This window comes from Camarhynchus parvulus, chromosome Z (genome assembly GCF_901933205.1).
Source record: "Camarhynchus parvulus chromosome Z, STF_HiC, whole genome shotgun sequence".
Taxonomy (NCBI): domain Eukaryota; kingdom Metazoa; phylum Chordata; class Aves; order Passeriformes; family Thraupidae; genus Camarhynchus; species Camarhynchus parvulus.
In genome coordinates this window covers 25,260,920-25,288,495 of record NC_044601.1, presented here as the reverse complement: position 1 = coordinate 25,288,495, position 27,576 = coordinate 25,260,920, and the positions used below count along the sequence as shown (strand labels likewise).

General features: G+C 38.3%; 1 protein-coding gene across 8 annotated transcripts in view; it reads right to left on the bottom strand.

Moving 5' to 3' along the window:
• The window catches only part of FAM172A (family with sequence similarity 172 member A), a 257,531-nt gene extending 229,955 nt beyond the window's left edge, over positions 1-27,576 (bottom strand). Inside the window, exons 1-4 of one of the 8 annotated variants that reach the window (XM_030968383.1) lie at positions 27,459-27,576; positions 25,592-25,737; positions 4,796-4,878; positions 1,446-1,547 (exon numbers count right to left, since the gene is read on the bottom strand). In XM_030968383.1, coding sequence (XP_030824243.1) covers positions 1,446-1,547; positions 4,796-4,856 — 163 coding nt within the window. In that variant the 5' untranslated portion in view covers positions 4,857-4,878; positions 25,592-25,737; positions 27,459-27,576. The other 7 variants (XM_030968376.1, XM_030968378.1, XM_030968381.1 and 4 more) reach the window with 7 other exon arrangements.

Here is a 27,576-nt window from a genome sequence, read left to right as displayed (position 1 = left end):
TCCTCCTTCTCACATTTTTCATAATAACTTTACTTTCAGCTGCTTCTTCTCAGATACATACTCTTCCAATATGCCATTCAACAGTACATGAACTGACTCTCACCACAAGTAACAAATACCTGTTATATTTTTCCTTTGACTTCCTGGAACCCCTGCCTTATTCAGATTTAAATAATCTAACAAAAGACTTCTTTACTTTTCCACTATAAAAAGAAGCATGATTAAGACATAAAAATACACAACTGAACATTTGAATTAAATGTATAAAAGCAAAATGGTGACTTTTTTGCTTTTTCTGACCCTTAGCACATGTAATAGGTTTTCCTCCATTCTATGGAAATCACTCAGGCTGTGAGGTTTAGTAATGGAATATTCAGTAACATAATTCATTCCCCAAAATTCAAATTTCAGCCCTTTTTATCAGCCACATACGAACCATTAACTCTGAAGTCAGTAAGGAAGACAGACACTGTGCAGATCTAAAAATAAGGAGCTGAAAAGTGACAGAGCTGAACTCCTTCCATCAAAGAAAGAGCATCACTTTCATGACACTTTTAGTCTCTAAGTACCTACCTGTGAAAGCCATCAGGGTATTAAAAAGCTAAGTGTTGCATAAATGACTATCATTTAAAGGAAAGCTCTTTTTTTTCCTTTAAAAGTGGAAGATGTAAAACAGGCAGATTTAGAAACTAACGTTCCTCTGTTCACAGAGCAGGCACTGCAAAGAAGTAAAATTGTAAACATTCCCATTTGTTCTACAGGTTTTAAACAATCTTGAAAGAGTCACTTCCTGCAGTCTGGTATTACTTTAGCTCAGAAGTTCATTTCTCACCCGGATTTTAAAATGCATGCACTGGAAATTATAAATACTATGTCATTTAACACAGAGACTGAGCTAGCTGGAAGTACTTGCTTGCAGTTGTCATACACTTGGCTGCAATGCAAAATTATGTTCCATACCAGAAGAGACAGTCTATCATATTGCTTATTCTTCTATCAACATACATAGGTGTTTTCCTATTGGTATTAATGGCATAGCTGGGACAAATTATTATCTAAAAAACAACTTATTTTGTAGAAATAAAAATGAATCAGGAAATAAAACATTCCTTAAATGAGCGACTGATCTTTAATTCTGATTTTTAAATGCTACAGAAATTACTTCCAGAATTTTTGTATCAACAACATTTTTTGTAGCAGAAAACAGGAAGTCATAAAGTAGGCCCAGTACAACTCCACAACATTGTATGAAATGAGGGATTTTTGTGATAATTGTATGAAATAAAAAACAGGTCTCAGATTTACAAGTCTGTCAGCACTAAAGTTTAAAATTTCCTAACAGCAAAGTATGAAATTTTAATAGAGACTTATAAGGTATAATTCAACTTCTGATAACTGCTCAACATTATTCTACATATGGTCTTTACAAAGCACATATGACTTACTTTCATTAAAAATGTACTCAAATCCTTCCAAAGTATCAGGAAATTCAAGTGGTGGCTCATCTTTTTTCATTAGTTCATCCAAATCTATTCTAGACAATAAATCTAAAAAAGGAAAAGAAAAAAATACATAATGCACGCTGTGTCTTTTATTTCCTTTGTAACACTAAGGATTTGCTGATATTTGTAGATCTTACAGACAGAAGAATATCCCAGTATTACTAAACAGTAATATCCCAGTGTTATTAAACTGTTATGGAAATCCTGTTCAAGGTTCAAAAGCTGGACTTCACTGCCTGTATACATACTTATTTATTTACCTACCTATTTATCTCTATGTTAATCTAAAAATGTCCAGAGAAAGGGAAGTCACCAAAGACAGTGATTTGCTTCAATGATTCATTACCTCAGTGTTAGAAAGTAAGTGTCTGAGGTATGCATCACGGTTTTAACATAAAGTTCTCTAGCTTCAGTTTCAAATAATTGATAGCATCTTGATTGCCATCTTGAGGAGTTCAGATTATCTGAGGACATCATCTCACTGGCATTCACCAGATGTGTGACCACACCAGTCCACAGCCCCTCCTCTGATACCCAGACTGGATAGGATACTAGGCCTAAATCCTTCGCTCAACCACCCCCTTTAACAGCCCTCAAGGTAGAGAAACTTCCATCCACTTTACAGCAAGCCATGGCATACACATTCTTTTCAGATTAGGACTGTATGGCCTGGTACAGCCTACATACAGTCACCAATGCAAGTACACTAAAATTAGCATAATCTACATTCTTTACCCCAGATTTAAGGATTTACATTTAACCAGAGGCAGACTTATGGGGACATCTTTACATCTACCTGTAACTACCAAACAATTACTGCATACACAGGTAATAGTGTACAATGATCTCTCTTCATTGCATATCACCCACACAATGCAGTGCTATGCGCCTAACATATTTTCTGATTATTAATTAAAAAAAAAATCAAGAAACAATTCAGCAGGATTTCACCAAAATACATTTTCCTACTTGTTTGTTAGATGAAATTGAAGACCACACAAACATTCTGTTCCAGAGTGCTAAACTGACTTGAACTATAATTATTTCACAAATCAAGATACTGTGTGTTACCAAGGAAATACATTAAGTGTTCTAAGTATATGGATTTTTTACCTTTATTATTATCCAACACTGTAGCTCAAGAAAAAGAAAACCATTTTAAAAGACTAATTTTCTGTAAGTTCCATCCAGTATAAATTACGTTTTCATCTCTGTATTACTTAAAACAATTATTTTTATATTTTGTACCACTATTTTTGCTTGGTCTTGTTGCCAATAGGCTACACACATTACCTAAGCTTAGGATTGACCCATTCAACACTTTGAAATTTCTACTGTTTAAAATGTACTGAAAATTATCATCAACATTCTTGAGAGTTCCTTGACCTGCACTTCTACAACTCTTCAAGTTCACTTTACATTCATTCCAGCATCCATGATTGTCACCAACTCTTCCTTCTGAGTGCTTCCACTGGGCAAAGCTGGAGGAGCAAAAGCCATCTGGTATGGTTGCTGAAATACAACATCTTTCCAAAAAGTACTACGGCTTCTCAGTATCTCTGCAGCATCTAAATGTCTATATAACACCAGACACTGATTGGATGATTCTAAATCTTTGTCAGCCACAGCTCACTTTTACATCACATCTGTTTAACAGCAAGTCCCCTGAAATCCAATTCATGCAAGCAATTACATGTTTTCTTGTGCACTGTCCTTTGGAAATTCTGCAGAAGCTCCTTTGGTTCTCAACCAAATGATATGGAAAAAGAAAAGAATTTTGTCAAAGTCTCCCACAACAGGATCTAAAAAATGTGTCCTTTCTTTCATTGTACTTTGACAAGATCAAGGTAGCAAGTCTTTAGCACATCTTTCTCTCCTTGGTGAGGAGACTCCAGTCACACTGCGTCCCTAGAATTTAATTTCACTTGAGTTTCCATACCATCTTACCATGATCTATTTTGAGATGTATTTACACAGAAGTGTCACTTACTATACAACAACAACAAAAAAAATAAAATCAATCTCCTGAGTATCAAGAACTATAGTATATGGAGTATATTATGCTTACTCACAATAGGTACAGCTTGTCATGATTTACAGCTTTCATCAGTCACTAAGGACAACTGCACCTGCTCTGAGCTGAAACCACTGAACACGTTCACTTTCTTCTTCTGTAACTTTTCAAATTAAAATTATCTAAAGTGTCTTACAACTTTGTGATTCTTTCCAAATCTGATCTACCATTCTTACCTAAGGCCTTGGACTTTCCAACTCAATTTGAAATAGTTCAACAGAGTTGAAAACTGAGTGATCTGCAGGAGACCTTCTATAGCTAAATGGAAAATTACTCAATCACATCATTAACACGAATCCTTAAAGATAATCAAATTAATGCCATATATTAAATGGGAGTTCACTTCCAAAGCTGAACTACAGCTTCCTCAAAAGATACTAATTGGACAGAATTGGCACAAAGTTTTATAAAAGCACTACACAGGTTTTCACCAAATACTTCACAAAAACTCTGTTGCAACTGAAGAAACGCCATCTATCATCACATGTAAGGGAACACTTTCTAATACAATGCTTTCTAATAATGCTTTGATAGAAATCCAGGATGTACGCTTGAGTGGCAAGCTATGTTACTTTTTTCTCCTTTGAAAGACAATGTAGAATACAACAAGCGATGCAAACACTTTAAATCAAGATTTGATTAGTTTATTTGTAGGTCTAACCAACTTCCTGTACTTCCAAAGCTGAATGCCACTATCTAAAACATGCATTTATGTAAATTACTTTTACCCCTAAGTCATTTAGATCTGTTTATTTTTCAAAACATACAAAGGGAACTTTATAAAACCAATATGGATATCAATGTCCTGAAAGCCTTTTCTCTTTTAGCACTCTAGTCCGAGAGCTTTTTAAAAACTGTAATATGGTTGTATAACTATAAAACAAAAGCATCACGCAAATTAAATCAAAACTTCTGAAAACTAAGAACATAAAAACCAGTCAACTTTCTAAAAGGACAATTATGAACATTTTAAAAAGCAATGAAAAGTTTATTCTGTTACTCCTTATCATATATAATTATGCTTTATACCATCTTATGAAAATACTGATAAATGGACACATTATTAGACAATAAGCAGCAGCACAGGTGGACTAAGAGCCTCTTCTAGTACTGTAATTCCCAAGCTCTAACTTATAACTATATAATATTATTTTCCTTTCCTAAACAATAATTTCTGAAATGTCAATATATGGAAAAAAAAGGCAAAAAAGACTCATACCCTTTAATGCAGTGGTCTTCTCTTTTTCATCTGGACCTCCTTGCTGGAGCTGAGCCATCATTTACCCAAGCTATGAACAAACTCTGAAATATTGAGATAAATGTAGATTAATATTCAAAGGACGATCTGAAAAAGAACAAGAGTTGGAAATTAATAAATTTACTGACTTCTCCTTCAACAGCTCTTGTCTGCTACTGTTTACACTACCAAAAAAAAATTCTGATTATTATAAGCCCAACGTCTGACCAAGTTTGGGTAAAGATTCAAGTTCACAAGAATGAACAATACCTCTCCCTAATGCTAAAAGTACTTCTACCTAATCAAAACTACTTCCTTCATGATTCTATGTAGCATCAGTAAACAATAAGCCTTTTACAGAAGTCCAACACCTGCAAGTCCAAAACAGAAGACACAAGAAAAACAAAAGACAATCAACAGAACTTCCACAATCTTTATGGATTTTCTTTTAGTTCAATTAACTCCACTTTGTTGTCACTACTATACTATATAGTTTTGTTTTAGTAAAGGTACATGAAGCACACAATTTTACGCCACTCTGATTTCCACAATACATTACTGGTATTGAAATGCATTTGTATTGTAAATGTATTAAAATATAAAGGTACATTTGTCCAGCTACAGAACAAATCTCAGTGTATTCAAGACAAGACCTTACATACAAAATCTATTTCCAAATTTCTCCTTCTGCAGAGAAGGCAAACCAGACATTCAAATCCACAAACTCTTTCATCTTGAGTCTGACACCAAGGGAGTGAACTACCAAGTCACAATTGCTTCTTCTTTCTCAATAAAAAGACTTCAGTGCATTGAACTCTTATTCCCTTCATCTTTTTTTGGTTCTTTGTTTCATCTGTCAGTCATTACCAACTTGTTTTATTCTTCTCCCTCTTGTACTTCATCATTGATGAGCTTGCATGAACTCTATTGTAACTTGTCAAAACAGTAACAAGATTCACCAACTGTACTATTGGCTCCCTAACACTTAGACCTGTAAGAAGGAACGCCAAAATGATTAAGTAACAGCAGTTCATTCCATAGACAGCAGAAAAAAACAACTTAGCATAATAAAGACTACTTTTCTATTCTACATAGAGAAGACCTATTAAACATTTTCTTGTATATTAAAGGAGCAATTGTATATTGTATATTAAATACAGCAATTTTAAGGAGGTGTTAGTTATTAACTAAGGAGAGGGTTTGAAGGATTGTTGTGATTTGGTCTTTTAAACCTGTGGGTCTAGGAAGTCCAATAATCAATTTTACAAGTTGGAACCATGGCAGACTTTGACACCTTCCTTTGTAAAGGTTATTCAAACAAAGCTGATGGGAAACACCAATACACTTTACAAGAGTCTTTTAAAGACACAACTTCAAATTAGTTGGAAAGGAAAGGTCTGTTTATGCTGAGTACTTCATAAATTATGACATGATTCAGTTAAAATGTGCATCTTTTGTCCAACCCTTCAGTCACCACTCATAACAAAAGCAATTACAAAAACAAAAGCAAAACCACTGAGATTTTTTGTGCATTTTCTAGCCTATAATGTTGTCAATGTAAATATTAATAATTATTAATTATTATTAATAATACGATTATGTAAATATTTGTGATTCAAATGTTGATTCCCACACATGGATGGTATTAAATATTTTCCTCAGATGCTTCCAAGCAGTCCATAGAAAAAAGACCACCAAATACAAAATCTTGTCCATCTTGTTTGTACATTTGCAGCACAAACCCACTATATTGTACATAATAGTATATTCTAACAAATTCCAGCATATTCTAGTAAAGCATATAGAAAAGAAAGTAATTTCAGTTTAAATTATGCAACGTGCTAAAAAATGACAATGGGAGTGTTTTGTAATAGCCCAGATTGAGTGGTTCTCCCTATACAACATTCAAAAATTCGTAATTTGGTATAAGTAAGTTAATGTGGTTAACAATATACAAACAGGTCCTCAAATATTTGTTGTTGGCCAAGAGAAGAAACATAAAATCTATCTGAACAGATTTACCTTGGAAAGTGAGACCCCACCCCCTGATCAAATAAATCAGGGCAGAGACCAGGAATCTTTGCCATTCTTGTCTCTGCCAGGGATACCATTCTTCTTCCTTTATCAGATCAAGATCCTGCCACTGAGTAGATAACAGTTCAACTGCAAAGCTAAAAGCACCAAAATAAATAAATCTGAATTTAGCCTTGAGAGACAGAATTTACAATTCTTTTTGACAAAGTAAAAAACGGTTACAGCAGCCAGTGGAGGCAGGACTTGATATCATAATGAGGATGGAACAAGTACACAGTATGTTATGCATTGTTTCTGTGAATACAGGATGTTTTGGAATCCCTCAGTGATACTTGTTTAATTAACTAAGAGAATAAATTACTTGAGAGTTGGATTTCTGTTCTTTGACAGAGAGGTGCCAAATCCACTACTGATGGTACAAAAATAAACAACGGAAAATTATGAAATTCTGAATGGTTCCATATAGGCAAACCAGGAATTGTAGGCATTAATTTCAAACTGCAGTTTATTCCAGATATTAATTTCAAATCCCAGAACTTCAACTGCATATACTGACCACTTCACATAATTCCTAAATGCCATTAAGTTTCTTGTAATAAATACAGACTTTAAATGTGTTATTCGTATTGTATTGATGTTCTTAAATGTCTTATTCATACAATTACTTAGATTAGTCTTTTGAAAACACCTCTGAGGGGATTTTTTCATTGGCTACATACAGCAAGCATGCTTCCTAAAGCACAAGTTACTATTTCACCTGAAGAAATAGTTACAGCAAATAAGTTTATGCGTATTTACTTGTATGTACCTTGCTTATGCATGAAAACTTACATATTCTGACACAAAGTATCTTATACACATTCTGTGCCTCTTTAACTCCGCCCCCTACAATACTTAAAAATAATTTGACACAGAAATATTCTGGTTCCATGGTTTCACATGAGCCAATGAGTCTGCATTTTCATTATATCCCTGCTTATGTAATTACAGAAACTGGTAGACTCAAAACAAATGGTCAATAAATTAATTTTTTAAAAACACACACATACATATTTCATTTTGTTGTCTGTAAAGTGGTATTGGAAGCTTGGACTATAGACCTTGTGATGGCATAACAGTTGTACTTTTAAAATCAAACTGATACCATATGACACCATATCATATCCATACACATGATACACATACACAGGTTTCAGCATATTTAAAATACTCTTCATTGTGCAAATGCAGACAGAAGTGTGACAAAAAAAATATTTTGCTCTAAATTAGCAATACCTGAGGCTAAGTCAATATTACAAATACTCCAAAGAAAAGCCATAAATTACTGTAGCATTAACAACAAGACAGAAAAAACCACACAAGTATCTTCAAAAAGCACAAGTCCTTCAGGCTTATATGGATACAATGAGGAGGTGTTATCAGAATGCTCCTTTGTACTGCACTCCTTTATTAAAATATAATAGAATGAGAGTCTTACTCTTTGTAAACTGACATCCCAAGCAAGCTAGGAACAAGTATGGGTTAGATCTGTATAATGTGGCTGATGACCGATTAAGACCAGTTCTTCTTCAAAGAGATGACTGGGTGACAGTTTGCCTCAAGTCCCTAGTCGGTATTGTCTCAATAAAGCAAAAAACCCAATAATTTATCTTAGCAGTATTTTCTCTCTAATTAGATTTTATCTTTTCCCACTTTAAGGGCACTACAGATGGCACCAGTACCTGCATCAGTTAAGGTTGTAGTTCACTTTCTCTCACTTAAAAGAATGTATTTTTAAGGGCTTATTGGTTTACCCAACTTCAGCTCTGAAAGGCTATTATTTCCAGTCTGCTTCAGATTAAATGGTTTTGAAAATGTCTGCCTCTTGTATAAGAAGATTCAGAGACAGCATCTTGTAGTCAGTTCTGATGATGTTAATGAGCAGCTATAGCACCTCCATGTTAAAGACAGCATTTCTATGTTAGAGATCAGAAATTTAGGATCAGAGGACCAGCTTAGTAGTATGTGCTTCTTGCCATTAATTACCCTTAAAGTCTGTCCCGCTCTGTTGAAGTTAAAATGGCCTTTCTCATGCATTTAATTACTAAGACTTACCGGAATTTCAAGAAACTTTACCTAGTTGTCCAGAGCATGTTCCATACCACTGCAAAAGGCAGAGGAAAGATGCACAGGAAGGGATTAATAAATGCTAGAAGGGCAGAAGTAACCACTTAGAATACAAAGAAACTGGCAACAATCCTTAAATCCCTGAATCTCAGTAGATCTGTGTACACTACCAAATGGTGGTAGAAATTGCTAATAAAGTACACAACAGCATCTGCTCTAAAGTTTGATATAGTAGCACAGCAACCACCTTCCAGTTTTATTTACTCTGTAAATTCAAACAATGGATAACTAGGACCCACATGCATTAGCAGGATATGTCAACAACTCATTACACCAAGCAGAGTCAACCCAACTCCACACATTAAGATTTTAATGATTTTGGTTTAACTTCCTTGAAATGCTGGAAACTACCTTCATAAGCATATCCATATTAACACAAGCAAAAAACCATGTCAAAATAACAGAAAAAGAGGCAGCACAATCTCAACATAGCCTCTGTGATGTTGACAATATAATGTTATATCAACGAAACACAAAGACAGAAATTATAATCTGCAGCAACAGCTTTGAGTACTTGCACTAGTTTTCTCTGGGAGAGTCAGTTTTCTTCATAGTAGCTTGTAGGGTTTGGATTTGTGCTGAAAACAGCATCATTAACACTGCTGAGCAGTGTTCACACAGCATCAAGGGCTCCCCCTGCTTCCACGTGCTGCCCTACCAGCAGGCAGGCAGGGGTGCACAAGAAGCTGGGAGGGGACACAGCCAGGATAGCTGAGACCAACTAACCACACGATGACACACAGCAATAAAAACTTGGAAAAGAAGAAACAGGGAATGTGTGGAATGACGGTGTTTGTCTTCCCAAGTTACCATTACACACGATGAAGCTGCGCATTCCTAAGAATGGCTAAGTATTTGCAACTCTTTGTTTTGCTTTGTTGGTGTGCACAGCTTTTACTTCTCCTATAAAACTGTCTTTATCTCAGTCCATGAGTTTTCTCACTTCTACCCTTCCAGTTCTTTGCCCCATCCACGGTTTGGAGACTAAAGGTGCAGCCAGAGGAACGACTTGCCCACCTACTGTGGCTAATTCACAACACAACAATACAGTCCTTTCTTAAATATGCGAACTATCAGTTATTAGGTATACAGGACCCTACTTCTGTTGAGCTAAACAGACAATTACCTAACGAATCAGGCCATCAACTCTGGGGACAGAAAAAGTGGCCCAGGTAGGAAGGAGAATGCTGCCCAGAGAATCCTATTCAGAGGAGAAATTTGCAGGTGACTTGTACCCAATGCCTGAAAGATAAAATGTTTGCAGATAACCTCTTTTTGTATATTTCTCATTTCCTGGGCAGGAAATTCAGCCTGGATTCCTGCTTTAAGAAATAAAAAGAACCTTCTTTAGCTTTCCTAATCTCAGCACCTGAAATTAATGGACACTGATGACTAAGACATTAATTTCAAGATGCCTTCACCATCACCTTCCTCTAAAAAGTTGGAAGAAATCCTTAACAAACAGCAGATGTGAGGGAAAATCCAAAGAATTAATGTTTATGAAGAACTAACATCCCACAATTGAAGCATCAGGAAAAGTCCATGTAATATGCAATAATGCTATAATTAGTGGGTGATTTCCTTTCCATTATTTCATGGGCCTATATCTCAGCTGATGAGGACAGGAAAAAAAAAAAAGAGACAATAAAGCAATTTGGAAAACAGTTGTGTGCTTATTTGTTTATGCTCCTTATTTACAGAATAAGGTTTTCCAGGCTGTGTACATTACAAGGAGTTAGGAGGACTTGGTAGAACATTACTTCATAACATAGCTGAAATTGCCCTGTGATAGTTTATAAAAAAACTGTTTGGATGAGATTTAGATGCTTGTACTTTGTATTGCTGGTTTTAATAGGATTTTGACTTGAAAGATGAAGTGGAGAAGACAGACTCTCCACAGCGTCATCTCTGCACATACTAAGCAGTTACAGGACAAAGCCAGAAATTTTATTTTTTTTTTATCATCTTTTCTCAAGAAATCCCATGAGTCAGTTGGGAGAGAAATATGCCTCTGAACAGAGAAAAACTTGAAGACTATTAATAGAGTCTTCTCTTACGAGAGACACCAAAGTAATCTTCCAGAGTGCCACAGAAGAAAGAGAAAGAAACTGGAAAACTCTAGGGAAATGGTTTCTGCTCAGGCCACCATCAAAAGCTGCTAAAAACCCCTAGACATATGCCTATGTGTCTAGTACTTTAAAATTCCTTTTTTCCCCTCTCCTCCTTTGCTCTTCAGTAACAGCACAACTTTATGAAGGATTGTCTGCCATGAACTGAAGACTCCTGAAAAGATTACATGCAAATCAGATGGAAATGCTGTGCATCCAGGTCTGTAGCCCAGATCTTTATAAAAAGCAAGGTATTTGTGATTCTGCCTCAGACTGTGCTGAGAGGTGCACTAAAGGAGGTAAAGAAAGGTAAGAAGCACATTCAGTTTTCTACAATACATCCGTTTCCTCCAACATCTTCTGGAATGCGCAGATGCAAATATATATCACCACCTCACCTGACTACTCTGCATCTAATGCAAATACTGCAGACAACACAAAAATATACAAAACAGATGAACACTATGTAGAATCAGATCATACACAACTGAAAAGAGCACACAGGGCTACTGAAGACATCAGTTCATCTTCAAGTTATCTTATTTCAGAATCAGATTAAAAAGCCCAAATCCCCATAGTGTACATACCTCTTCTTTGTGGCAACGTCTGCCTCAAAAGATCTGCCATATAGCTCTTCCCACAGCTTTTCTTCCTGTAGAACACTTGCTTCTTCAATGTTCACGATTTCTGCAAGCTTTACTAATATAGTACCTCAACTGTCTTTGCTCTGCCCCCTGCCTGAGAGGCAGCATGTGCTATATGGCCAGCTGAACCAAGTACTGCTTAATTTCAACTACCTGGCAAGCAAATAGCCCTGCGAAACACCTGCAGCCTTCAGATTTGCTTCTGCTAGATTGTCATAATGTAGCACTACAACATAGATATATACATATATTATATATAATTTGAATAACGTAAATACATTATTCCTTTTAGCTCAATATTTAAATAACTTGATATTTTAATTCTGACTTCATCAAACTTGCATTTTGAATTTTCTTCCATATCAGTACATCTTTTCTTTCATGAAACATTAAAAAGAACAAAAATTAAAAAGAACAAAAATTAAAAAGCAATGCAAGTTTTATTTTCTTTACTGGTTCAGCTTTAAAAACTAAAAATACAATATTTATATTAAAAATATCCCATCAAGTACCTGTCAGTAATTGCAACCACACTTATTTACACAGTTTGCTACTGCCTGATCTACAATCTTGCTGTATCTGTCCAGAGCCAAGCCTGACAAAAAGCTGTAACCACAGCATCATGGAGTAGTCCAGGCAGGAAAAGATCTTGGGCAATTATCTAGTCTCCAACCTTCTCTTGGACCTTATTTCACTAGGTTTTAACAGGGTTTTAGATCAAGTAAGCTATGGTGCTGCCAAGATGAGGCTTAAATATCTCCAGTGAGGGAGATTCCACCATGCTTTTCAGAAACTTACTCCAAGATTTCCTTTTCCCTACACTGAGATGAAATTTCTGCTCTCACTATTCATCCTTTTGAGCAGAAAACAGCTTCTCTTTCGCAGCTTCTCTATCTCCTATGTACTGGATGACTGATGAAACCTCTCCAAGCTGCCTCTCCACTGAGGTGCTGGAACATGTACACAGGAAGGCAGCAAAGCTGGTGAAGGGTTGGGAGCACAAGCATTATGAGCATTGCCTGAGGGAGCTGGGCATGTTTAGCCTGGAGAAAAGAAGGCTCAGGAAGGCCTTCTTGCTCCCTACAACAACGTGGGGGTTGGGCTTTTCTCACAAATAACAAGAGAAAATGGTCTCAAGATGCACAAAGGGAGGTTTAGATCAGATATTAGAAAAAATTCTTCTCTGGAAAGGCTGTCAAGCACTGGAACAGGCTGCCTGGGGTAGTGGTAGAATCACCATCCTTGGAGAGATGTACAAGATGCGTGGATGTGGCACTTAGGAGCATCATTTCCGGTGGGACTTGACAGAGCTGGGTTAACAGCTGAACTTGAAGATGTCTTTTCCAACCTAAACAATTTTCTTGAACTTCTCTCCAAATGTTGAGCTCTCTAACATGCTAATCATCCTTCCAACATGCAAATCATCCTGGTGGCTATCTGCTTGATCTTCTCCAATTTTTCATCAATATCTCTCTTGAAATCAGGGGACAAACCAGACACAGCAACACAGCACCGCAGCACATCTCCTACCAATACCAGAGAATCAATTTGACTTCATTGACACAAGGGCACATTGTTCAGTTTGCCATCCAGCAGCACCCCCAGCTTCTTTTACACACAAAATCTCTGCCAGTCATACCACAGCCTGTTTGCTGTTTGGGAATTATACCATTGTCACAGCACAACTTCACACTCTTAACTCTGTTAAACCTTATGCAATTCCTCCCAGCCTAGTCTTCCTGCATGATAGATTACAGATGTCCACAAATGCAGATGATAATTATGACAATTATCTGGCCATTTCATTTGCACCTTTGATTTGAAAGCCAGAAGGAAAAAATATGGACCAAGTGCTCTCTTTTTATTTTCAATCCTGTTGCCATACATACTCATACTTTTACTTTCCATGCTATAAAGGAAAATCCTTGAAGAAATTAAATTCTACTTGTTTGATGAACTACTTCAATGAGGCTATACAGATGCATCTATGGGACTGGTTTAGCCTTAAGCCTAAACACTGTCCTAGCAATAACCACTAAAAGACATGGGCTAAAGAAACTTCAGTCATTCTAAACCAACATCGCAAAATTCTTTGTCCATTTTGTTGAAAACACTGTATTTCCTACCAGTTTGAAGGAATCCCTACTAAGGAGAAAAACTGTCTTTAATTTTTCTAAGTGCAGAATGTGATTCAGCAGGGATCAGCCATGTACTGCCTAATACAAAGGTACAGATAAAAGCAAGAGAAGAAAGACATGGGGAGATGCAATCTAGTTTGGCAAAAAAAAAAAATTATAAATTCCTCATTTTTTCTTGGACAGTTCACAGTTTCAGGCCAGATAGTCCCTCAAAATTAACAACATCCTCTTAAACAGAGGCCTTCTGTTTTCCTCGCTACCAGTCTCTAAGACCAGTAATTTATATTTAACTACAGCAGTTCTTACAGAAAGGCATCCATGGCAAAATTCAAGTTATTAAGAGCTAAACAGTCCATCAATTGCTGTGATTTCTGAAAGGCTAGTCACTGTCCTTTGTGCTTTATTTCCAGTTTCAATTACTTTGGCTTCAGGCTTCAGTCACTAATTATTGCTACACCTTTTTATGTTAAGTCTTCTGTGTTTCCCTTACATGATTAGACACCACAGCCAAGCCTTATCTCTTTCTTCTGGTAAACTAAACAAGCTTAATAGAGTCTCTTTCTAAGAAATTTTGATTCTAACCCAAAGTAAGTTTTTCCAGTTTCTCTGTTCCATTCAATTTTTAAAATCCCCGTTGATTGCTGTTAAACATAACTTCGAAATCAGAATAGCATGGTAGCTGAAAAATATAATAACTACAACAGTGTTTATTGATAAGCAAACTGTAACTACAGGAAGAGAGTACAGAATGCATTGAAATTATTTTACCTCTATGTCATCTTTTGATCAGACAGATAGTGTCTCACCCTAAGAAGTCATGAACAACATATGTTTTTACTAAGGACTAACGTTAAAATACTTTACGTCAGTCTCTACAGCAGCTGATCATATTGATTCCCAAGGAAAAAATTAATACAATTAAAGGAGAGATACATTAAAAGGTGTGCTGAAGGGGAAAAATATAAAGCAGCATCAGCCCCACTGAGCACAACGGACTCCTGAAAAGCATGTTGTAGGCAATATAAACATTTTCTCAAATAACTGACCATTTTCAAAATATGTGCTAAAATAGCACTACCTATAAAGTATCATTGTGTAAACAAGAATTTTTTTTTCTGTAATTAAATTAATGCTGTACTGAGCACTACACAGTCACATTAGCAGTATACACACAGGACAAAATGAATCTTGAAAGTACTATATCAACTACAGAACAGCAAGCAAAAATATGCTGCAAACATACACACAATAATGTGGCTAACCCGCTAATATTTTAGATTTTTAACCTACCTCAAAATGAAAGTGGAAGAAACATTTCAGTTGCAACAGCTTAAAAATGCAACATAGGGCAAAGAAGCAAATATGGTCTGTCCTAAATTCCTTGTGCTAGAGAAGAAAAAAAGGAAAAAAAGATCTTAGATAAACCAAAATTTTCAGACTCACTATGTTTTGTTTCTAAATGGCACTGTATAAAGGCAGGTGGAAAACAGATGGAAAATAATTTGACAAAACCCCTACACCAAACAGCAACAAAACCCCAAATCTTGTGAATAAAAGATCAGCAATGCTAGACAAAATAACATACTCCCTTGATGTACATGAAGTTTAGCAGACTTCATAGAAATTTGGAAGGTGGATCAAAAAATTTGACAAAGATTAAAAAAATGGGGAAAGGAAGAAGAGAAAGAACATGGTCCTCAGAGACAATCAAAACTAACAGAATCCCAAAATGTAAGCAGAATAGATAACTATTTGAACTTAAGACTCAAGTGCTTTAAAACCAAGCCCAGAATAGTATAGAAATACTAATTTTATATTTCTGGTAAAGTATGTCTTAACTAGCCAGGTGTTTAATTACCCCAAGGATAAGGTACAAACTAAATGGAAAGCAATTACCTACTTATGTTCATAGGTAAAAATTACTCTGCTTCAAAATATTCCTCACTCCTGCAAGAATCAGCTGGAGCAAATTTCTTCCCCCCAACAAATACACCTTTTCTCTTAGTGTCTCTGAAACTTCACAAAACACAATACTATTTCAAGCTAATAGAGCTTGGAAAGGGAAAAATCCAAAATTTAGAAAGAATAGGAACTATTTTCTAGACTATATATGATGTTTCCCAGTCGTTTAAAATGAGACCTGAAGAAACAAAGCAGTGAAGATCCTTTCAATGACATCCTGCTTTAGGAAAAGCATTGCCTCTAGGTGGAGGGACATGATCTTTTTCCTCTACTCTGCACTTCTAAACACATCTGGAATACTGTGATGGTTTCAGATGTTCCAGGTGCAATATAGACACAGACACTCTGAAGTGAGACTAGCAAAGGGCTGCAAAAATGGTTAAGGGCTTGGAGCATCTGGTATCTGAGCACAGGCTGAGACAAACAGGACTACTCAGCAGGGAGAAAAATCAGGGTGGAGTGGGAGGAGTATAATCAGTATTCATTAAATGCCAGAGGAGACAAAAGACCACTGAGCTAGTCTTCCCATTGTTGTTCAGTGAGAAGGTAATATACAACTGGACATTTAAACATTAAGAAAAACTTCCTTAACCTAATGGGGCTCAAAGACTGGAGCAGGCACCCAGACAGGTGTCAGAGACTGAAATATTGTAGTTTATGACTTAAACATTTTACAAAGGATTTTTGTCCATTACAACTGTGTAGTGAAGCTGCATCAACAAAGCTGCACCAACAAAGCTGCATCAAAGACCACTGCATCCTGTCTGGCTCCCTAGGCTGAGCCCCCAGACTGTAAAGTAATTTAAGATAAAAATCATACCATTTTTAGGTCTGGGCTGAGGGAGAAGACTGAGCCCCTAGACTGTAAAGTAATTTAAGATAAAAATGATACTATTTTTAGGTCTGGGCTGAGGGAGAAGAATACTTCCACAGGAGGATGAAGCCCAGCAGCTGCCTACTGAGATCAGGTTTGTACAGACACTCCCCACCCCACCAAAAAAGGAGGAAGAGGTTTTGGGTGCATGGTAAAAAACCTCTGGTCAGAGGTAACAAACACCCATCTTCTTACTCAAAACTGGTTCAGTCACAAATGCCACATCTATGGGACATTCATGTCAGGGGCTGTTCAGGGGGTGTCATGGTCCATTAAATGTCCCCTTAATGGTTCCCCAGACCCTGAACCAGAGCACTGCATATGATGCAAAATTATACAACTGATACACAGTCCTACAAGGGAGAGGGTCAAACTTGCCCCCTCAGCGTAGGTACCTGGGCACCCCCACCAGACCCAAATGTTTATTAATCCATTTGATCCTATTCTTTGTCGGAGGGGGACCCTCACAACCTAGAAGACCAGAGGATGAATGAGACATCAAGACCCACGGAGGGGTGATATGTTTCTACACAACGTGTGTCTGTCACTCTTCCTGTCCTCCCACCCCTCACCTCTTTTTCTCTTTCTTTCTCTTTACTTCTTTACTATTAAATAAAACATCAATTTTTGGTATCAACATTTAACCTAATTTGGTTCTAATCTTGTTTTGGGAATATTCAAACCTTCGGGATTCTATCCATAATCCATGGAGAGCTCACTTTGCTCCTCTGTGATTAGAGTAGATCATAAAAACAGATTATAGAATCTCTGTCCTTAGAGAGATTCAAAACTTATTATACACTGCCACAAGTAATCTGCTCTAGCTAATCCTTCTCTGAGTACTGGGATTGGACTACAATTTCCAGAGGTCCCTGCCAATGTCAACAATTCTACCATTCTGTGATGATAAGAAAAAGCAAAAGTGCACACCAAACATAGATAGAGTGTATGTGTGTGTGTGTGTGTGCACACACATCCATTTACAAGTTAATTACCTCCCACAACAGCAATGACCACACAAGGGATATGAGAATCATTATGAGCAGTGTCTGGTTGAACAAGAATTAAGAGCTCATGGTCTCAGGGGTCTGTTTTGTGTTCTCAGGAATTCCTTTCTGATTCTGAGTCAATCTGCATGAAAAAGCCAAAATTTGTGTCTTCCTTACCCAAAGGCACAGCACTAAAACAATGCTCAGTCTACATATACCAGGGAATACCAAAATTAGGACCACCTCCACAAAAAAGGTTCCGCACCTATGCACCAAAAGTCCAGTCTCATACAAACAACAACGTGGAAAACACAAAGAGGAAAGAAGTGATCTCTATTCTCAACCACTTCTCTCTCTCTAAGGTAGTGTCATCTATATCTACGTTTCTGTCCAATACAGTCCTGGGAAGCCCCTTTGGGCACCATACTGCCCCTCTGTAAACCTTCATGGGTTGCAGGGGTAGAGCTTTGACCCCGCAGCAGGTTCATCTTGGAGTTGGCTGGCACTGGATCGGCTGGACATGTAGGAAGTTTCTGCAGCTTCTCACAAAAGCCTGCAGACCTTCTCACACCTGCAGACCTCTGCAACTAAAACCCTGCTGCATAAATCCAATACAGAAGGCATACTCATATGGTTTTTTTTCCACTGCACTTCTGCCTTTGTCAATACACTGAATGAAGACACTCAACTCAATAAGGAGCCACTCAGTATTTTGTCTAAACTTCTTGAGTTTTAAGTACAACCTTCATGTTTCTCCCAAGCCCAGTTCCTCCTTTTCCACACTTAGGTGCCTTTCAATCATCCTCTCCTATTTCTCTCACAAGCTCGCTGTCTTATTTGGCCTCACATTCTATCCTGAGAGCTTCTAGCGCCATTCCATTCACTTCCCAAGTTCTCATTTGTCTTTTCATATCAAGAGCTTTCACAGAGACACTGCCAACTCAACTCCTTGTTCCCAAGCTCCCTTTGTCCACACTACTCCAGTCCCCTGGTTTCATTCATCCTGCCATTACAGAACGAGTACAGAAACGACATGGCCAATTAAAAGCTTTCCTCAGACCACAGTCCCTGCTGTCCACTGACAGTGCCCATCCTCACCACAGCCCTGTGGCAGAACAAGCACAGTCAGCTGTTCTGTGGTGCTGGCAGGCATGCCCAAACAAGGAGAGCACAGCATGTCTTGTACACGTAGAATCACTGGAGATTTTTACACACCAATACTGAGGTTGATACCTGGCGCAAAAGTAGACTGCACCAACTACCTTCCTAATCCAAAACACAGCACCATGTATATGATACCTTGTATAGATCTATACATACCTTTGGAGGTCAACTGAAAAGTGTTACCAGAATGTGCTGCTTAGGCACTTGTCAAGTTTTGAAGATGTGCAACAACAGTGATTCCACAACTTCTCTGGGTCCCAGTCCCATGTTTGACTACCCTCACAGTACATTTTTTGGGGGCAGGTATATCTACCACCATTTTCCATAAAGTAAAACATTAAAAGTCATCTGCTGTCCTATACTGCGGAAGATAAATGTAATTTAGAACAACCAACCAAAGAAAAAATACTAAGCTATCTACACCATGCTCCTTTTTTTGAAAGCTAAATAGTTAAATATTCTCACAGAAATAAAGCTTTCTTGTATCTCTGTTAGTAGCAATCTCTAAAGACCATGATTCTCTGGAATTTTTAAAACAGTGTTCTTAAAAAGGTTGCCTCTGGACATTACTGGGAAGGTAAAATCAGATCTTCTCAAAATGAACACACTACTAGCTTTGAAAAATTCAGTGTCTGAAATAAACCAGGTAACAGTTTTATCTTTTATCTCAAGAAAATGCAGGTAGGGGTGACATCCTTACAGATATGGACTTTCCATCTCAGCATATTTCTATTCCTTCATTCCTGCTTCAACCAGCTACCTCAAATAGGCAAAAATTCCAGCTTCTGGGTTTTTTGGTGTAGTCCTCTCACAATTATTCCTTAGGGAGTTACCCTAATTTTTATGACTACTTAAATACTCACCAAAAATGAAGACAAAGATAATAGGACTAACAGAACAAAGAATGAAAAGACAAATTTTTTTAAAAAATCTTTAATTGCCCAGAGAATTATGTTAAAAGATAATGAACAAGAACTTAGAGCTCTCCTGCAGGAATGTACAGGCAACCTATTTGATGTTAGTGAAGTGGATAGGATGATTCACATGAATGTAATGCTACAATTCAAGAGATATAACCTATTTAGAAAGAGCAACAACAGAGAACAAATGGTACTGTGTGCCAAAAATGTCACTGTCTGTTTCTGAGTCACTGACAATAAAAAATCATGTCTTAATAAAGAAAGTACAAGTCAGGATACTAGCTGGGGTTTGCTACAGATACGAAAGCTCACACAGCAAGGTGGTTAAGCACATATTGCTTCTTGATGGAAATAAAAGTTTCATTATCACAGTGGACATAACACAGAGTGAAATAACCTGGAGTCTTCATGCTGCTATTATCAGAACACACTCAAAGTTTCTAAAAATTGAGGACAATTTCTTATACTGAGAAATGTTAAATCCAAGCCAAGGGAATGCTATGTTCAACTTCATCCAGGCACATAACAAGTACCCCACTGTTTCACAGAGAGCAAATACAGAACAAAGACTCTTCCTGCCCCCAGGTCTTAGAATCAAAAGATATATTCACAAACACATCTTTGCAAAATTACTTTAGCAGTCCCACCCCCTACCCATGCTATCGCCTCAGCTGACAGAACTGTTTGTAGCAATGCACAGAGAACCAGTTCAGGGAATCATATTTGAGTTAAACCAAAACAGGGGCTTGATCTGAGTTTAAACTACCTTCCTTTCTTGCTTTTCCCTCCCCCTCCTCTTTTTCTTTTAAGAGGACACTTTTAATTTATCAATTTTCACCCAGTGCAACTGAGGAGAAAGAACTGGGATACAGTTGCTGCCTAAAAACTTTTTAGTCTGATTTGCCAACATGGCCAAGAAAGAAATATAGAGAGCACAAAAGAAGGACTCAAGCAGTGATCACTGTGGTAGGAAGTTAATGCTTCCAAAATTCAAACTCTGCTATTCCATAATGCAAACATTTAAAATAAAGTACAAGGAAACCTCCACCAATTTTTGAATTATTGATTAGCACGTATCAAGAGCAAGTTTGCATTTACAGTAATTTTGATGGCTATGCTTGTTCTGAGATCTTTCTCTTAGCCTTGCAGACAGGCCATGTTAACACACTCTGCAGCATGGGAAATAACAACGTACAGATACAGAATTCTCTTTTCATTCAGACTTTAATACACAAGACTGAATCGTATGTTTCAGTGGGGAGATACTGTTTCAGTACAATGATAATTATTCAAGACATACAGACTGTGTGCATGAGCACATCTATTTATCTCTCATTTCACCAAGTTTTAATAATGATTTTATATAATGGCTCTTTCACTGCCAAGGCTTCCTGTAAACCCATTTCTTCTTTGAAATACTTTCAAGTTTTCCTTTTGACTGTGGTGCCTGCATTTATTCAAATCTAGCCTACTTAACACTTTCCCCCTTGAGGTGGGTTTGTAATACACATTCTGAAGACAAATGAGATGTCCATTTGTTAGGAAAAAAAGCAAGATGTTTTCAAGATTTGCTACACACTGTGCCTAAAACAAGAAGGAAGGATGCAAAGCTAGTTTACCATCTTCTTAAGTTAAACAAGGAGACTTAGATTTACATGTATTGTATGCCAAAACATGACAGCCACCCAAATGCACATTTCAAGGCTTTATATAGCCCGGCCTGCAGAACTTCAAAAGAAACTATAAGCACTACATTATTTGTAAGGTTTGGTCTTCAACACAGCAATGAAGACAAGCTGGAGAGCACCTGGCACTCTAACAACATGATCAATCAGAATTATTTGTCCAGATTCTCAAAGAAGCCGTTATTACTCCAAAAACCAAAACACAGAAGTATAAAACAGCTCCAAAGTACAATAATCCCCCTCTCTTCATACACCTACAACAGAACAACGAAGGGGTCCACTATGCCCATTCCTAAGAGAAAATATACCTCAGTCAAGGGATGACAAGAAACCAGAGAGCCCACTTTTTGCCATTTCCCAGCAGCAGCTTTCAACTATAGACCAGATACAGTGAAGAAAGCTCTACGGGTCAGCAGAATATGTATACTGCTGCTGAAATGTCCAGAGAATTCAAATTAAGTACCTTAAAAGATATATCGCAAATAGAAAATGGCAACTTTATGGAGCTTGTAATTCAGACAAAGCCAGACTAGCTATCCTGGGAAATAGTTCACAATTTCCAAAGCGATCTTCCTATTAAATTTCATACTTTTTATGTTGCCTTATATATTACAACAGTGCATGGCAACAGTTCTATTGTCCTTATGCTGCAAGGATCCCAAACCTTCTAAGCCTTGTACCTTCCTAATGCTTCTCGTGGAGCAGCTCCTCTGAGCAGTGACTCCTCTGGATCCTTGCAGCAGCCATCTGACTCCTCTTCTTGCTACACCCTTTTACAGCACTTGTTCTCATTAGTTACAGGTATTCTTAGTCTCTAGTGATTGATCCCAGCTGCAACTCATGGAGGGGTAAGATTACATTCTACTGCCCCCCTACATTTTTACCTACATCTTGGAGTTGCTTAGGGGTACTTAAGAGTAATCAAGAATATTTTCAATACAATCAAAACATTTTCATCACATCCATCTTAAAAGAAAAAGAAAATTATCCTAAACTTTGACTTGAAATTTATAGTAAAATTCCTTACTACCAACGATAATTACCAACACTAAAAAGAGCAGAAACTGGGAAAATATAGTGTGATGGGCCTGACTTTAAATGCACAGGTGTCAAAAAACAAAAAACTAACATTACGGGTGCTTCAGGTATGGGCCCTCTTCCACTCAACACTGAAACTGGCTAAACTTGCAATACAATTGACAACATGTACAGCTAATTCTTATTTGAATCATCATTTCTCTTTCTAGACAAGCAATAAAGAAAATTCTTTCATTTGCCTGCCTGAGTGTCCTGGTTTTGGCTGGGTTAGTGCAGCTGCCTTTTGGATTTGGGATGAGAATAATGTTGGCGGATGGTTCAGCTGTTGTTAAGTAGTGCTTACCCCAAGCCCAGAGTCTTCTGTGTCTCATGCTCTGCTAGTGAGTAGCTGCAGAAAAAGCTGAGAGGCAGCACAGCCAGGACAGGTGATATGAATTTGCCAAAGTGACATTCCACACCACAGAACATCATGTCCAGTATATAAATTGGGGATGCTACCCTGAAGGGGGGATGGTGGCTCATCAGGGACGGGCTAGGTATTATTCAGCAGGTGGTGAGCAACTGTACTGCACATTACTTGTCAGTCTCAAGTTTCCCCTTTCTCTCTCCTCTTCATTACAATTATTATCATTAGTAGTATTTTATTTTCTTTCAGTTACTATACTGCTTTTATCTCAATGCACAAGTTTTACCTTTTTTTCTTAATTCACTCCCATTCCACTGGGACAGAGGGAAAAGGGAAGGGAGCGACTCACAGGCTGTATGGTACTTAGTAGTTAACTGGAGTTAAACCACGACACAGAATAAACTGCTTGCTGATGGAAGAGTTTCTTAAATTAACCACCATACCAAATATATTGATTCAGCTAATAGTGCTTTTGCTAAGATAATACTTATTTCACCTATGTATTTAAAATCAATACCTATAACAGCCAAATGTCTATATAGCAAGCTTTGCACAGATTGGTCACCTGAATTTCTGCTGGCCAACAGAACCTGGAAGAATACAGAAAACACAATAGCAGAAACACCTAAAATTAGCCCGATAAAGTCTTACATGGTTTATCTTTCCTCTTTGGATATGCAGTCAACAGAATACAAACTGCAGTACCAGAAATTTTCCATGCAGATGGGGGTCCATACTCTTCAGGAGAGCATAACAGCATTAAAAGCAGTGAAGATTTGACTAGACCACAGAGCAGGCCACCAGCCTCACCAGCAGTATCTCTACTAATTAACTCACTAGAAAGATTGCTCAGAAAAGTGGTTGAGAAGCTTTCACCACAGTCAAAGTACAAGGTGACTCAGGATGCAGCTCCATGATCTGCTGCAGTCTCTATGATACACTTCCAGCCCTTCTCCTACTTCTAGATTCTCCAGTCCTACATAATTTCTTACAGACTCATAAAAGCATCTGGGTTTTGAGATACTTTGTAGTTTATCAAGTTCAATGACCTGCCATGGGCAGCATCACCTTTCACAAGACTAGTTTGCCCAAAACATTTGTTTGGCCTTCCACATAATGGGATGGGGCACCCACAGCCTCTCTGAACAACCTGCTCTCATGTCTCAGCATCCTTGCTGTAAAGAATTTCTTCCTAGTAGCTAATCCAAACTTGCCTTCTTTCAGTTTAAAGGGACTGCCCTGTGTCCTATCACAACTACTTGTAATGGCATTCCTGACAGTGAGCAAGCTAAAGCAATGAGAAACATTTCCTATCTCTAGTTCTATATCAGCTGGATCTGGTTCTTTACCTTGCTCACTGTTCAGCCACCTGATCTGCTTAGCTTGGAGAGATGAGGCAGGAAGCAGAGAGGAGTGCTCCCCATTCCAGCAACAGGGATCTAATGTGAACAGGCTATGAAACTGCATCCTGGGCACTTTTTTTAACAGAATGGGTCTGTAGCTGCAGGTAAGTAACTTTTGGTCCCACTCTGATTCATAGAAACATTCAGGCATAGAACAAAAATCATTACCAAAACCAGTGTACTAATAAGTAACTGATAATGAGCTAAGCAGAAAGGTAAGGATGATACAAAAGCACATCTTTTCACTTTCCAATAAAACTCAGTCGCATTACAAGAACAGTGTAAGGAATGCTGTGAGTACTTAAATATTAAGCTCTCTGTCCACACAGCAAATGAAATGCTAGAAAATAACCATGAAAAATAAGAAATTTAAGCCTATTAAATTGTACTCTGGGAATTCTACTCAGTACAAATCTGTGAAACTCATCTGCAAACTAAGTAGATATATGTACAACGATACCTGTAAAGAGAAAAAAAGTCCTTCTAAAGCACCAAACAAATTCACAGAGCAGTATTAGATTTTATAAGAGGATGTTTTCATGTCCATTGTTTGTTTCAGTAAGCTTGTGGAAAAAAAAATTTAAAAGATACCTATTCATTCTTTGTATGTATGCTTTACTTCAAAGAATTCCAGTAATCTATTGTAAATCTAAAAAACTCCTCAGTCACGACAGCATATTGTTCCCCAAAGGAACAGTGGGTCAGATTCAAAGTACCAGCAATAGAGTTGTATTCAGGACTTTTTCTATAGAGCCTGGAATGGGCAAAACCTCCAGAGTCAGTGCTGAGTCTTCAAGGGAAAAAAAAAATAAGGTTGTGAACTTAAAAGAAGAGATTCTAAAAGATAAATCCCCACTGAGTAATTATAAGGAGAAGCTCTCCCAAACATTTGCTAACTAGTACATAAAAGGCAATTCAGTAAAGACCATGGTCAAATCAACTTGCCGATTTAAATATAGTCATAACTGGCTACAATTACTGAAAAGGCAATGTCAAGAAGACACACAAAATCCAGGCACTGGTGAGAAAACTCCAATAATTAAAGGTATTTCACTAAGAGAGCAGTCTGTGTGTGCGCTGCGTGTCTGAAATGATGATGCCCTTGTCTGCCTCCAGCTGCTCAGTACTGTTGGCCTGCCGGAAGTTTTCATCTTATTCCTCTGCCTACCCACATCTGCTAACCTACTGCAGACAAAAAGAGTCAGGTCAGCTTAAACACAATAAATATTACATCTGTCTTAACCCACCATGTTCTGACAGAGGTGGGTTGGGCAGTGCCTAGACTAACAGCAGCGGTGGCAGGGACATCAGAGCTCCAGCTGACAGGTAGGCAGTAAGCACTGGCAGTGACTTCAGCAACAGCCATCACCTGGAGCCTCTATCTGGAGCTACCCTGTGAAGACCAATACTCTGGTCAGCAAATAATATTTTTTTTTCTCTTTTTAAAGAAAGTGAAATAATATCTAAAACACTCAGAACATCAGATTTAATCAATTCTAAACCCAAAGGAGCATATCAAGACATTCTTTCTGCATTTTCACATTGACTGCACTCTGTCACACACCCTAAGCCACTATCGTCAGTTGTTAAAGTTTTAGTTTCCTCTACACAAGAGCTTTTCCACTTTTTCCTATGTAGTTACAAAATACCTATTTTAAAAAACCTGTGGGCATTCTTTAACCAAGATGCTATATCATAAGACTGCTTTGCTATTTCTAACAGAACATCATGCCACCCTCTTTCACCCCCTGCCTCCTTAAAGATGCCAAGAAAATACTAAGCATTACTAAAAGGACACTGTCTTTCTTCTGTATTATGGGTATTTATTCTCCTTTGAAGGCAAATACTGTTAACACCCCACTCTTCAGTGTCACCAAATCAGTGCTCCATGAATATCAAATGTATCCAGTTAGCTTTGTAATTGTTATTGCTTTTACAACACTTTTTTTGCCAATGATGGTATGTCCTGAAGGTCTGTTACCTGCTCATGCAAACTTAATAATTTAGCCAAAAACTTCATGCAAAAAGAACTGTAAAGTGGAAGACACATTTTGTGACAAGCTGGCTTATGTCGTTCTGAGCATCTTGGTTCATGTAACACCAGCATAAGAAGTTAGGCATCTGGAAAGAAACCAGTTCAATCTCTCTCAAAAGCTTCAATATTTATCCTTGAAAGAAAACCGAAGGCAACAGTTCCTCAAAAAGCAAAGACAGTGGGTTTTGGAAAGGGACTATAGATGGCCAATCTCTCCTGGTTTAGAATTACAAATTTTGAGTTTTCTCCCTACCAAACCAAAACCAAGTAAAAGTAACAATTTCAACTGGAAAATTATTTCCCTACATTTGGATAAGTCAGAAATGGCAAGTATCTCATGCACCTTTCTAAGCTGCCAGAACAATTACAAGAAACTTAAGTCTAAAGAGAAGTGTTCAATCTCTCCTAATTAGAAAAGCAATACTTGGAATGAAAACTATCACTCAAACCCAGCTATAGCATAAAGTCAGAATAATCACGCTCAAATGACTTTTTATCATTTAGGGCTACACAGAAAGCTTGCATTAGGCAGCGGGGAAAACTGGCAAGTCTCGTTTGGCAAAAGCAGCTGACAGCACCAAAACCTGCAGCAATGACTGTAAGGATACATTCCGAAAAACAACCCCCTTCAATTTTATGTAGAAAATTGAAAATTTTAACTGTCAAACGTGGAGCGGCAGGAGGCACAGCGCAGCGCTCGGCAGAGCCTGGGGGCCAGTCCCGGGCAGCGACACCGTGGACATTCCCGGCAGCCCCGGTGACACGGGCACACGGGTACTTCTGCACCCGTTCCGACAACCCACGTGAGCAGCGCGGACGGCTCGGGGGCAGCCGCCGCCGCCCCGTCCGCTCCCGCCGCCGCTCTGGGCCTGACGCCAAGCACACGGGACGCCCGCGGGCCCGCGGTCTTCATCCCGGTGCAGGGCTGGAGAGGCGCCTGGGCGCCGCCACCCCGACTGGCCCGCCGCGGGCGGCCCGGGGGCCGGCCGTCCCCCTGCTGCCCGAGGGCCCGCGGCCGCTGCTGCCCCGCGCCCCCTGGCCGGCGGCGCTGCCGGGCCGGGCCGGGCCGCCGCACGTACCTGGCGCTGCCGCCGGCGGAACGGGGCGCGCGCGTCGCCGTCACGGGGAGCGCGCGGCCGCTCTGGGCCTAGGGCCGCGCGCGGCTCCGCCTGCCCCCTGCTGGCTCCACTTCCGGGG